The sequence below is a fragment of the Citrus clementina genome, unplaced genomic scaffold (assembly GCF_000493195.1).
Source record: "Citrus clementina cultivar Clemenules unplaced genomic scaffold, Citrus_clementina_v1.0 scaffold_5, whole genome shotgun sequence".
Lineage (NCBI taxonomy): Eukaryota > Viridiplantae > Streptophyta > Magnoliopsida > Sapindales > Rutaceae > Citrus > Citrus x clementina.
The window spans coordinates 35,801,219-35,815,827 of NW_006262201.1; the positions used below are offsets into that span (position 1 = coordinate 35,801,219).

General features: G+C 35.2%; 1 protein-coding gene across 1 annotated transcript; it reads left to right on the top strand.

Annotated features, from left to right (window-relative positions):
• The first annotated feature begins 8,946 nt into the window (after nt 1-8,946).
• LOC18042265 (transcription factor bHLH145) lies at nt 8,947-12,945 on the top strand. The gene is made up of 4 exons (XM_006433800.2): nt 8,947-9,270; nt 9,769-10,415; nt 10,559-10,709; nt 10,810-12,945. Exon 4 carries the CDS (start codon nt 10,827-10,829, stop codon nt 11,919-11,921), a length of 1,095 nt encoding a protein of 364 aa, XP_006433863.2. The 5' UTR covers nt 8,947-9,270; nt 9,769-10,415; nt 10,559-10,709; nt 10,810-10,826; the 3' UTR covers nt 11,922-12,945.
• Nucleotides 12,946-14,609: the final 1,664 nt, after the last annotated feature.

Here is a 14,609-nt window from a genome sequence, read left to right on the forward strand (position 1 = left end):
GGTATTATAATGTATGTTGGGAATTGACCCCTTTTCTTATTTATAAATTTTAAGGAGGAAGTTACCTATGTTTTACGACATGCAATGAGGAAATGAAAATGCAAGGACGAAATTGTTAAAAAAGTAATTTTTTCTGGACCAAACACAAATAACATCAAACACGAAGCACCAGCACCCTTAATCACCGGAAACAATGTTGAAATTTTTTTTTTTTTTAAAAAAAAAAAAAGGAATGAAAGAAAAATGGGCAGAGAAACTCCAGTTAAAAACAGGAGAGCAAGCACGCCACTGGCGGCTACGCGTCCGCAAAAGCCGCTATTTTGCGTGGTCCCGAAGTCGATAAACTTATCTTTACGTGCCACGCGTCGCACTTCCGAGAGACCACCGATATCAATCGTCTAAAAATCGCGCTTTGGGTTGGTCCCGTACGCCCTGCTGTCACCCAAAGCCCGCGTGCATGGTAGGCCATTTAAGTAATACTTTGACCAAAGAAGCAAAATGTTAAAATAAAATAAAAGCACCACTCTGTAATCCGTTCCTTTTTAATTTTCTTATTGAAGCAAGAGCCAAAGCGTGCGCCTAATGCATGCGCCCCCCGCTATGAGATCCCGACGGTGATGCGATTGTGCAACAGTTAATAGTGTTTACCTCTTTTCACGCTCATCATTTGCTCCCTCTCTTTTATTTATATCTATTATCCATTCAGCACCGTCCTTTAAGATCCCGCCACGTGCATCCTTAAAGCCCCCAGTCTACTAATCAGACGGGGTTTTTGTCGTCTGACGTTCGTACGCGTGAGACGGATGATGTAAATGTTATAATTAATTAATTAAAGATTTTGCGAGTCGCATCGCGTGAGTTACTTTTGTAATAAAGCGCTGCTGTTTCTCACTGTTCCGAAGATTTTGTGGTCGGGAATTGCAAGATTTTCTTCCCCTTTATTATTAGCATCACCCAATTTTTTTTTTTTCAATTATATTTGATAAACCCGAATTTACTATTTTATTTTTATGTGAAATGACTGATTTATCCTTCTGTTATTGGCTGTCTACCCGCCCATGCACTGCCGACTGAGAAAAGTGTAACTAGTAATACTAACGTGGAAAGTATTGTATATTTAAAATTGCTCATTTTTTCATTTTTTCTTATATATATATATAAGCTACGGTATGTTAATGTATAATTAAAGAAAATTAACATTTATACGTTAAAAAAAAATAGAATGAATTATTTTTTAAAAATTTTGGGTCCTTTTAGCTCTATACTAGCTCCGTCGGTTATTTCAATCAATTATAATAATATTCATAAAGACAAGACATGACCGGCAATGAATTGATAAAAAGTAATACTCCCAAAATACCAAAAAGTCTCTTCATGAACGCAGCCTTATATTTGCTTAGGTTAGCTGTAGGTTTTATTTTCAATCTTGCCCTAACATAAGGCAAGAAAAAAAAAGAACAAAAATAAAATTCAAACTTTTGAGCTCAAGGTGCTTTGATCTTAATCATGTTTGGTTATTTGTAAATGTTGACTGGCGTCGCAAATTTTGTTACCTAATGCAACTTAGGTTTTGTTTCAAGCTTTTTTTTTTCCGGGGTATAGGAAGAATTTAAAGGTCTTTGGATGTGACAGTTAATGCAAATAATTGATTTGCGACAACATGCCCTAATTAATCGTTACTTATTTATTTGTATTTTTTAACGGGAAGCTTATGTGTGGGCATTGATGCAAAAATTTGACTTTCGAGTTATTTTATTTATGCTTGTGCGTGTATATACATAAGTGAAATTATTTAAATCCACTAATATCTATTTTAAATATATTTAAAAATTATGTTTATTATTAAATTTTAATTTTTCAAAATTTTCAAGTTTAGGATTATGAATATCTTTCTTCTTCAGTCTCATTGTAAGTAATTTTTTTTTCTCTATCATAGTTTTTTGTAAACAAAATTTTCTTAACTTCATATAGAAATTAAATGGAGATATTTGTCAATTTACATTATTATCTTTAGATAGAAATTAGGAGATGTTAGTTTTTCATTTTGGAAATTGTGGCGGAAAAAAATCTTGTGTTCTTTATGGTATGTGAAGATTGCATATAGATGGTTGGTTTCATTATTCTTCATTCTAAATAGATTATAACAAGGCAAATGCTATGTTACAATTGATGTAACATACACACTCAACAACAACCACACAAATTGTATGGGTCCATCATTTGTGTAGTTGTTGTTGAGTGTGTATGTTACATTAATTGTAACATAGGGGCTCCCTTATAACAATATCTATTTGAATTTTAAGCAGTTTGTCTCATCTCTCAAAATCATTTGTAATCTATCACTAAAAAGAATATATAAAAATTAGAGAAAAACTGAAGGAACCGAAGAAAAAAAAATGGTTAGTTAGAGAAAAAGAAAAATATGGTTAGTTAGGTAATTTCATCAAAAAAAAAATATGGTTAGTTAGGTAATTTCATCAAAAAAAAATTATTAATAATAAAAGATTAATTGAGAAGAGAGTGTAGAAAGAAAATTAATAGGTTTGATTAACTCTACCCATATGTATATTCTAATATTATTTGATAAATCTCCTATTTATAATTGTAAATCTATTAGAACTTTCTAGATTAGTTTAGTGGTAGGATGGTTCGGATGCTTACAAGGTTTACCAGCATAAATCTAATTAATTTTAAATATTAAAAAAATCAACAAGAACTGAAACTCGTTTCCACTCGTGATTATTAATTAGCAGGCTGTTAGGTGGGTCGCAACAATACTTTATTGTTGAATATGAGCATATTTATCATGGACATGTCATCTGTATGAACATCACGACTTTTTGGTGCCTTGAGCAAGAAAAACCTAAACGCTTGATCTCTGTTGGGGTAACTTTTGTTATGTCATTGATAATGACCATCACTTAATTGTTTAAACCATAAGAGCTATGATTAAAAGTTCAAGAAACTGTTCATCGGTCTACCTAATGCAAATTTACCTACACTCAAGTCCAACTTACCCACTAAAGTACGAATTTAATATCAATGAAATGCACCAACGCACGCACAGATCATTATTTTTACACGGGAATAGGAAACAAGTGTGATTCAATTTAGTAGCCTTAAAGTCAATATGATTATTACATTACTGTTATGGGTGGATAATTTTGACCTCAAAATCTTAACAGAGCGAAAAAAAAAAAAAAAGTACTCACCCATGTTCAAATGCATATGTTATGAAAAATCGTTCAATTGTTTTGATTACAAGTTGAAGAAAGGGCAAGAGTAATTATTTCTCTTCCTTTTTAAACTTTTAATAGAGAAGTGTAATGCGGAAGCTGAAAGCCATTTGTGGGTGGATTATTAATTGATTTTCATATAATTACAACAAAATGGACGCACGAATTCCTCATTTAAAGTTAACAACTTTCATGTTCTTATAGCTTATGAATTGATTAATATTTCTCTTCCACTAGATTGCTGCCATAAAATATTGCGACAATGGTCTTTATTTCATTGAATCTGAATTAAAGCTCATTATGCAACCACAAATCGCTCAAAAAGAAAAAGAGTGAGGGTATAACCATTATGATTATGGTCGCATACATTTTTTTTTTTTTTAATTTTGATCGTGAGTTGCAATAGACAATAGAGAATCAGTTGGTGAAGTACAATTGTATGCATAGTGATCTCCGCGTCAAATGCAAATTCAAATATAACTTAAAGAACAAAACAATGAACTCACCACCCGTTGGTGAGTTTGTGCACAAAAATTTTTATGTAAGTATTACGTCTATTTCGAATTAGATTACTTTTACTTGGTAAGACTTTAAGCATAAATGTTTTTCTTGTAACTCAAAATGCGTCTGAGAGTGTAATTTCACTTCACAAAATTTCAGAACACCCCCGTTACATTTAAATAATAATAATAATAATAATAATAGTAATAAATAAACTAAAAATGTAAGACAAAAATAAAAAATAAAAAATATGGTGTTAGTGGGTATCAATAGTTCCACCTTCCACGGCCTCATGGGGAATAGGGTTGACTTGCGTGTATAGTGTTTCTATATTGGAGTATTGCCATGATTAAAAATCTTCAGATTCACCAAATGTCTCTAGTAATAAAAACCCATTCCGAGTTACAAGATATATAAAAGGGTAACTCTTGGCGCCATTTTGGTGCTTCAAGGTTCAATCATGGTGGTGGAGAAATTAAAATTAAACAGATCATGAATTGGGAAGTAACCTTCACCGTCACATCTGCAAGATTATGATGGGGTTTTGATTCTTCTTTCTTGTTTTCCAAGGGACATAAACTTGCAACAACCATCACAGTATGATGCATTTCTATCACTACGAATATCGTGTCTTAATTGCAATATATACATAAGACATCCCACCAATCATCACATCAAAACCTCCACTTTTAGAACTTGATTGCTCATTTGAAAATGTTTTTGAAAATTTATCTTAATTGAATTAGCTTAAAATTCAATTTATATGTGGTGTTTATAAGCCATCGTGTCTTATGATGTCAAATGTAAAGAGTACTCTTGAAATTTTTTTCCCTTTCCTTTCCGTTTGAAAACAACAAATCAAATTTCAAGTGCTTCAGAAGAAAGAAATCATCCTATATCCATGAGTATTGTACAAACCCCTTTTTGATATAAAAACGTGCCCATCATGCGAGGATGATCTTTGCTATGGAAAATGGAAATCATAAGAGAAGACCCAATTGCACGTGTTTGATAATGGGAGTAATTTGAGACCTAGCTGTCTAATTTACTCTACTCAAAATTTTTCGATCTCGAGCCACTAAACCAAACTTCCAAACAACCCCTTAAATTAAATACGATAAAAAAGAGAGTTGACACTTTCTAATGGGCCAATTCTTTTTTCATTGGAAAATAAATAAATAAAAAGACACGAAATAATAAATACATAGTAGGGTGGGGAAAAAAGTCTAACAAAGTGGGTGGTATTTATGCAGCAATTTTATTTATATACAATAGTTGTGACGGGCATGGATTCTCTCTCTCTCTCTCTCTCTCTCTCTCGCTCTTTTGGTTTGTGATTGTGGGCATTTCTTTTTATTTTCTTTTACTAAAGCACAACGTATGATCTTTTGAGTGCGGGCATTGTTTTGTAATAACCTTTTAGCTTTCCAAGCGTGGATGTTTTTGTTGGAGAATCCACAACCAAAATGGCTCCATGGTCTTTTGCCCCACGCTTCCCCACCAAAACTCAATTGCATACATGTTTTTTGTTTATGGCCGCTCCAAAAACTCTTAGCTTTATAAAAAAAAAAAAAGGAAAAGTAAATATTTATTCCAATTTTAGCCAATGCTGCCCTGGCACGTGTTACATTCTGCGGCACCCGATTGCCTCATGCCCTTCTTTGTTTTTTTTTTTTTAAAAAATTTTTATCTTTTATTTTTGGGTGGGCTGGGAACAAATTGTAGTGGCTTAAAACATGGAAGAAAGTTTTTGATTTTTGATTTTTTTTTTCTTAGCAGGTTTGACTCGTATTCTCTCATCTTTGCATTTTAGGTATCGTATACTTGGAATTTCCTGCTCTTGACTATTCTTTGATCTATAAAAGTCAAACAAATTAAATGATTCTATTCGTGCATTTCCAGCTAGACCCAAATATACGATCATACTACATTTCAACTGTTTTAAGCTGTGATGCATGCAAATATTTAAGTTTTCTTGCATCGTGTATCAAATTATTTGATATATTATCAAATTCGGGTCGATGATTTAAAAAGTAAAAGAGTAAAATTAGAAGCCCCGTAAAGTATTAAGGTAGTCTTACTCAAAGCCTCCATCTTTCCAACTCTTTGTATATATGTCTTTCTTTGCATACTGTTAAGTGAATATAATTAACAGAATTTTGGGTTATAAGAGCAAAATTATCTTAAAATACTTAGAAGAAAATAGATTCAATGAACGAAAAAAAATGGCAGGAACGTGCTAACCTAGATCCATGGAATATGGATCATGTAGGGTCCACTAGAGTAAACGAATATGCAACTCAAATGGTGAATATTATGGCATGGGTTTGGTGCGTTACAAAGAATAATCCATCTTTCTCTCTTCGGTGGGTTGGCTACTAAGCTTCAAATTTGAGGAAAAAGGAAGAAAAAGTCAGTTAAGTGGTCAATCCACAACCACCATCTCCAATCCCATGGCATTTCTCAAGGCTTTATCATATCATTTTATTTGACAGCATTATTGGGAAAAAAAAAAAACATGATGATATGAGTCTTGAAATTAATTAAATATTAAATATGCAATTAAAGCGAGATATTATTGAAATAATCAAGTATTATATATGGTAAGTAAAGTGAGCAAAGTATGATGACTGTAAATAATTTAATTATAAAACCGCAAATACGCAAGTGTGTGGAAGAATCCTCTTGCTTTGCAATTTGCTTTACTTTACATCTCGTACTGATAATGTAATCGTATATTGGAGAGTAATTTAGTTTTGAGTGCTACCAAAAGTGAAGACTCAATGGGATTGTTAAGGCAGTGAAGGACTCGATTGGGCGTGGCTATTGTTCCCTCCACTCCAAACAAGAGGGCATGAAAGTATGCATCTTATTTTGATTTCTTTATTGTTTAAATTTTAAATAATCTGGGGCATTAGATCTTCTTGCCTGTGCATAAGATCTCTTTCAGGTGATTAAATCATGGTTTTGTTATTTTATTAATATTATCTTTACCGTGGGAGCCATACCCTCACTTGGCTTCATCCAGTTCTTTTAATTAATTAATTAACCTTTTTAAGGTTCTGTTTGGTCCGGTTGATTTAAGACAACAGGGGAAGAAGATAACATTCAGAAGCGATTCTTATGAGTATCCAATTAAGCCTCTAATGAACCCAATTCATTATTGGTCTATTTTATTATTCCCCCCAAGGCTATTATTGGGCAGTCCCAAAAGAGTTTACATTGACTGAAACAAACAATAATAAGGAGACATGTTTGATATGAACAAAATGCTTTAAAAAAAATAAATTGAAAAGAGACAAAAACATTTTTAACACTTGCATGAAAATATATTATTATTATTATTTTATAAAAGGACCAAGACGGCAAGGCGCAATCAAAGACGTACGTTTTATGTATCCTTAAAAAGAAGAAAGAAACTTTTACCCTTCTCTGGAATAGAAAAATTTCAATACCACATCGGATTTTTTTTCAAATAACTTAATTAATCGTTTGTTTACTGTGTAAATTATTTGTGCATCGATTTGTTGATATGGAACACGTAATTGCATATCATACATTTGGTTTAATCAAATCTTTCTTTGCTTAAAAAAAAAAAAAAGTGACGGAAAAATCAAGTTAAACCAAATATCCTGTATTATATCCACAAGTTTGGCCATCCCCTGGTGGCCGTATTTATGGCTTATTCGCATCCATAATATCATATCAAATCACATCAACAGGAAGTACTATTGTGTATTCTATGATTATGATGGGGATCCCTCTAAGTTACATGCATGTACCTTACAACTCTCTCACATGAATAGTGAGTGAACCCACATCATTCACTATTCATGTGAGAGGAGTGTAAGGTACATGCATGTAACTTAGTATTAGCCTTATGATGGAGGCATGGGGCCTGTTTGGTTAAAAATTTTCATTATAACTGTTTTACTCTCTCTCTATATATATATATATACATATATTATAGAACTGCTTCACTCTTCACTATTGATAATATGAGATATAAATACTTTTGGGCAGAAGTGTGAGGATTAGAACGATGTATCCAATGGTGATGAGTGGGGCCACATCATCTTTGTATAATTCTTTGTTTGAATGGTCAAGCAACAAATAATTGGTATTCATGTTAAACATAGGATACCAACCCCTTTCTAATCATATGATTTTTATTATCATTTCAATTCTCTTATTTATTTGCCTTCGCAATTTTATCCATCCACAATGTCTATTTTTGGAAAACCGTTCACAGGTTTGGAACATGCTAAATTCATTAAAAAGAAAAAAAAACTGGAAAAAAATGCTAAAAATGAATTTTGCTAAGGACTCGTTTTTTTTTTTTTTGGGTGTAAAGAATTATTCACAATCCATAAAATTATTTTTATATTTAAGTGAATTTACATATTTCGTTTGTCATTTTACAAATTTTTTAAAAGATTTAAAAGCATTAAGGAGATGGATAACACATGATAATTTATAATTTTGCATTACTACAATGAGTATTGTCCATTAAAATTTGTTTTGCTTTTTTTTTTCTTTTTTTTAGGTATTGCATGTTAGAACTCAAATCTCTTTCTCACTTATTACTTAGATTCTAAACCAAGAAATCTTATTTCACTCTTTAAGAGATTTTACTGATGGAAGCAAATAACCATCATCCACCATTTTTATAATGATGGAAAACCAAGTTTAACCCAATCCCTTAATTGGTCAACATGTTTACTATTTGTGATTTCTAAAGGAGAAAAAAAATAATGAAAATTGCTTGTTGTAAGATGCCTATTTAACCAAAAGGATGATATTGCATAAAAATGAAAATATGGAGCCATATATAATAGGGCCATAAAAAGATGGTTTTAAAAAGAACAAAAAAAAAATGAGGGCAATTGCATGAATCATGATGTCATATTAGTACATTACAAAGGGCAAAGATTCGTCCGTAAACATATAGCATGCATGAACTCGTACTAACAGACACACGCACAGTGACGCAGTTAATTTAACGAATGAGCTAACCCCAACGAGACCAGACACGGATAAACTTAACCAGAGAGTATGGTTTTGATTTGGTTTGGTTAGGTTTAGTTCGGTCGGTCAACAGGGCATTGACTAAAGCCCCGCAAGCGGCCCAACCGAAGGTCATGATACAACCATCCCCACACGGAGAGAGAAACCTTACTGTGTTTCATCATTGTACACTTATACCTTGCGTGCACTCTTCACACGCGCACGTATCATATCAAACTCCCCTCACTTTTTTTTTTTTTTGATGATCGATCCCATCCCGGGGATGTTTTTGTCAATTTAGTCTCTATATAATCTTATCTTCCGTGCGCTCCCCAAATTTCGACTTTGACTGCACTCTCTCTCTCTCTCTCACAAGCCATACACACACAGACACAGTGAAACCTTTTCCAAGTCTTCGTATCCGTGAGTGTTCAATTCGATCTGGGTCTTCAGTTTGAGGATTGAGCTGTTTGAAGTTGGTCTTGTCTCGTTTCTGTAACTGGGTACCGTCTCCTATAATTTTTCTGTAAGTTCCTAGCTCAAACATGCGATTTTTTTTTCCCTCTTTCGTGATCACCTGCTGTGAAGTTGGTTTCCTTCTGTGAGTCTATTTGGGGATCTCAAAGATTTGCTTGCTTCTTGTTGTGGCTCTTTTAATCTTCCCCATTGAATTTCTTAGCTTAAAATCTTCATCTGTTCTTAGCTTCAAGTAATTTATGCGCTGTTAATCTTATCATCTGATAGTTTTGTATTTGTTTCCAAGATATGTAATTTCATTCAAATTCAGGATCTCGGATGCGTTTCTGTAAGATTTTGTGTGCTAAATTTTCTCATCGAGCAATTTTTTTTTTGGGTGTGTGATCTTGCTTTGAGCAATATCTTCTGTCAGAGAGTTTAATTCTTTTGGCTATGCTGCTAATTACTTTTACATTCTAGTCTGGTTTTGGGAATGACTCGTTGTGTTAGTGGAAATGATCCGTTAATTTGTGCAAGTTCTTGTTTCTAATGTGATACCGTTTTGCAGGATTCTTGAATTGGCTGTGGTGTGTGGATACAGCCGTGGCTATCGAATTGTGGATACGAGAACAGCATGCGGTGGTGGCTTACTCTTTCTGTTGACGTGTATCGAAGAGTCATCTCGTTGAACCTCTATTGTAGAGTTATTCTGTAATTCTGTTAATTAGTCTTCACCCTTAATTTTCTCAATTTTGTTGCTTATTTATTTTCAATGGGATCCACCTTTTTCATTGTCGTCCCCTGCTACGTCCGCCAGATTAGCTGAATACTGTCTAGCCCACTTCCTCAACATTTTCCCTTTAGCTCTCGTTTCCTGCTCAGTTATCATTTCAGTTTGGTTTTCTTGGAGTCGTTGCCTATTGGTCTATCAGTCTCTCTAGTTACGTATTTTTGGTATTTCTTTCTCGGCCGTAGATTTGAGTCCTTGTTTTCCAATTCACATCATCCTGGTTTACGTGTTACTAGTAGCGAATCAATCGTCCTGTAGAAGATTGTGTTGTTCATCGTATATCGAAGGGTTGGGAAGTAGTTATGGTGTGCCAAGCAGCAAGCCAAACAAGATTCCGGGCATTGAAATACGAACATGGAATTGCAGGGAGGGCTGCCATAGTTGTTAGAATCATAGCATGCTTTCAACCTCTTAAGTTCTGTCAGGTTTGTGGACAATATGCTTGTCATTCTTTTATTAACCTTCATTCAGTTTAACTAGCAAGAAACTCATTGTTCTGTTGCTACATCGTCTGCAAAGAAGATGTAAACCCATTCACTAAAACTGTTTTTTCTTGTGTGCTTTGCAGGCTGAATATTTCCGTCATTTGCTTAAACCTGTCACGTAGATAGATTATTTTCGATCGTTTTGATTTCAAGTTTAGCTGGAGTTTTTAGCTTTTCCCTTACTATTGACACAAACAGCAAATAGCAGCTTTACGTACTGTAGACGTTCTTTTGGTACGTATGGCAATGTCTGGATTTTTTAAGACAGTCTTCATTGTTTAATTTATTTCAAAGTTTTGAATCATAAAGGAGTATCTCTATCTTAAAATGCTAGGTGATTGTTGTGGTTGGATGGGAGAACGCTGTGGATCCTGGTTTCCTCAGCAGCAATTTGATTGGAAATTGCCCTATTCGAATTATTCTAGTGCTCCAATTCTCTCAGGGCAAAATTGCATTCCTACAATTATGAATCTTGGAACTAATAACGTCCCAACAAATGGAAAACTGCCAGTTAATGCATATCCTGTGCAACCTCACTCACAGGCTGCCGAAGCAATTGAACCTCATGGTTGGTTTTATTGTTTGCCTCGCTTCAGACAGGCCTTTATGCCTGCTTCACTCTCTATTTTGAAAGAGCAATTACCTGCTGCCCCATTTGTGAATCATGGTGAGACTACCAAAACGAAGGCAGGATCTGGGTGTGCTCAGAAGAGATTTCTTGTTTTTGATCAATCCGGAGATCAAACGACTTTCATGTTTAGCTCTGGAATTGGAAATCCTGTCCAATGCTTGACTTCTTGGAGTCCAAAGCCACTTGGTAGGTATAATTTGAGTCCTGACATTCAAGGAGCTAAAGCAGATACAAATGTACTCTCCATGCCAAATTTAATTGATGACTTAGATGAAACTAATGGGGCTGATCTGCAAAGTGAAATGCATGAGGACACTGAAGAACTCAATGCACTACTGTACTCAGATGATGATGGTGATTACACTGATGATGATGAGGATGATGAAGTTACGAGCACTGGTCATTCCCCTAGTACAATGACAGCTCATGAGAAGCAAGATTGGTTTGATGGGAGCACAGAAGAGGTTGCTAGCTCAGCTGGACCTATCAAGAAGCGAAAGCTTTTTGATGGAGTTTATGATGATGTGCCCTTGCCCGTCCCTTCTAGTTCTGTCAAATGTAATTTACACCTTGACGATGAGGATGATGCAGAATCTAGTTGTGCCAACAGTGAGAATCCTGGGTCAGATGAATTTGGTTCTGTATCAACCAACAAGAGAATGAGAAAGGAGAAAATACGGGAAACGGTGAGTGTTCTCCGGAGTATTATTCCTGATGGAGAAGGCAAGGATGCCATGTTGGTTCTCGATGAAGCTATTGATTACTTGAAATCCCTGAGGCTTAAAGCCAAAGCTTTGGGACTTGATTCTCTATGAATCATGTTTTCTTTTACTGTTAGTTTTAATTTAGTACTTGTCATTATCATTTCTCCTATATTAGAAGTCGTCGTTGGAGTGTGCTGAATAAAAGTGTGGTACATATCGGGCGGGCGGGCGGGCGGGCGGGCGGGCGTGGGATTGCAGAAAATGGGGAGTTTCTAGCAATGGAGGAAATTTTGAAGTAGCGGAAAGTGAGCGTGTGTTTTTCCTCATTAAGTGTTTCTTCAATGATTGATTTGGAAATCAGCAGAATTGGCTTGGTCAAATTTCTCTCTCTAGTCGCTAGAGAAAAGAAGATAGTGCAGATATTAAGCTCTTACTTATTAAAGAGAAATGAAATTATTAGACTGTGTCTTGGGGTTTAGAGAAAGTAACACACTCATGGGAGCGGAGATGGCACTGTGAGTGTGAATGAGAAGACTAGTTATTCCAGCGGGACCCGATGAAAGAGAACAGAATGCACGCCCCATGGGTGTTTTGGGACCCAGCTCACTTTCTTTCTCCTTTTGTTTGTGTTCTTGTCAAGTTTTTATTATCTCTTGTTGTGGGGTTATAGCTTTTTGTTGATGTTGATACAAGGGACTTGCCCATCTCATGTTGCAACTTGCCAGCTTAAAGGGCCCGGCCCCCAAATCATCACCATTCCACGCATCCGCTATTGGCTATTGGCTATTGGCCTAACCATCGCTTTTCCTCTCGAGTGAAAGTGCGATGCTACACTGTTGATCTTTTTGTTACTCTTGTTCGGTATGGTGGCCGTGGGTGGCTGGACTCCCCTTTTCACTGCTATTGGTGTAATTTAAATTCAGAACAAAATATTTTTATTGTACGTACGTTCGCTTGCTGCTAATGGTAGTCGTGTTGAGTCTCGGTAGTGACTGGAGATGATGAAACTTTGTTGGGATGCTATTTATTTGGTTGGTGTTATTTGTTGTCTTAACGCTTATGTTTTTACGTCGCATGCGCGCATTTATGATATGGGACAGTGATGTATTATATATAAAATAATAGTGTATGATTCCTTTGCCCTTTCATATGGTGCAAAAATTTCTGTCCATATTTATTGGGATGATGGTTTCGTGGGACCACAAGCTTTGCATTTATTCGACTCAGAGAATACCATAACATGTGCATGCGCCCGGGTTGATCAGAAACCGGGACAGGAATAATTGCTTCGACAAGTTTTCTTTTACTAACGAGTTTAATTTCCTTGTAATTATTTGGGGTTAAATTAGAGTTGAATGAATAAATGATAAAGGAGTTATTCTGTGATGAATTGAATAGAAAAATTTGGGGTTCAAAGTAAAAATAAGTATAACTTGGAGGCCCAATTGAAAACATGTAACCTGGGCGGGCGGGCGTGCGTGGATGGTTCGTCATTGATTCGTTGTAATCTTTTACTTCCTGCATATGCATCGACGATGGAGGTGAACGGTCGAGGGAATAAATTCTGTTGTTATATCAGTTGGGCCGGACGGTGTCCATGCCCAATATGCTTTTTCTCGTTCTAGGCTCAACAACAAACTCCTTTCCTTGAAGTTGACAGTGTTTCGCTTTGGTTAAGAGCTAAGGGGATGGGCAACTTTTCGTATGCATTGAAGACATTTTCATGAGTGCTTATGTTTTAAAAAGAACCTCCCTTCTTCAAACTTTTCTTCCGTAGTTTTCAATTGATTAATGTTAAGTTTTTTATAATCTTATACCCCAAGTGAATTTATGGTCGCGTATGGTGAAAATTTAATTCTATATTATGTTGGGGGTAAAATATTAATAGGCCAACGAAGGAGTGACATGTTAACAAGATAGTTTTTTTTGGCAATAAAGCTCTTTACAAGCTTAAAATGAGAATTCAAAGGTTGGGGGCTTATGAGAGAAATAACACGAAAGGGTGCAAGCCACTCTAATAGCTCAAAAAGTCAAGGGATATTGCCATATGTCACATGGGGATCATAACAACAGAGATAAGGCCTCCACTAGAATTAATACACGTTAGCATAGGAGGGACCCCACGCGAACAAGTCTAAATCCCTCTAAAACCTCTCCATGATGGTCACACACACACTAATATTGAGAGAGGGGACTAAACCAATCAAAAGTAAGGCAGCGGGCAGAAATGCAAGCTGCTCTGAAGCTCAACTAGCTCATTTAAATGAATCAATTAGAGGACAATACTTGTTGTCACAAAGGACAATCTCCTAACCCAAAAGGAGGGGAGCGGGGAACATTCCTACATGCCAGCTTTAAAGAGGCTAAATGACTTGAGTTAAATAATTAAATTACTCAAAGACCCTTTACTTGAGGAAGGAACAATTTATTATGGCCTATCACTTATCTAAAAAGATTTAGAGACATCCTCAAAAAGACATTCCTCTACAAACGATTAAGTACGTTTCATCACAAAGAAGGTCTCTCTTCACTTTTTCACTTCTTTTTCATGTTTATATTTGAGGTTTCATATAAACCGACTCCTCTCCACCATATAATGCAAAATGACAGCAACAGAGTGCTAATCATTGGCTTTTATTTATAAAGTTTCTATTCCTTGGTAATTAAAGTTTAAAGATCTTTGAACTAACCCATATTAGCCAAACAACCAAACAACTCTACATCCTTTTTATCTATCCCAAACTTTGATTTCGATGAATATTTCACATTCACGATAAATTTTTCTCACGTTTTGACTTT

Excerpts from the sequence above, each read along its gene's own strand:
- LOC18042265 (XM_006433800.2), top strand. The coding sequence starts at position 10,827 with ATGGGAGAACGCTGTGGATCCTGGTTTCCTCAGCAGCAATTTGATTGG.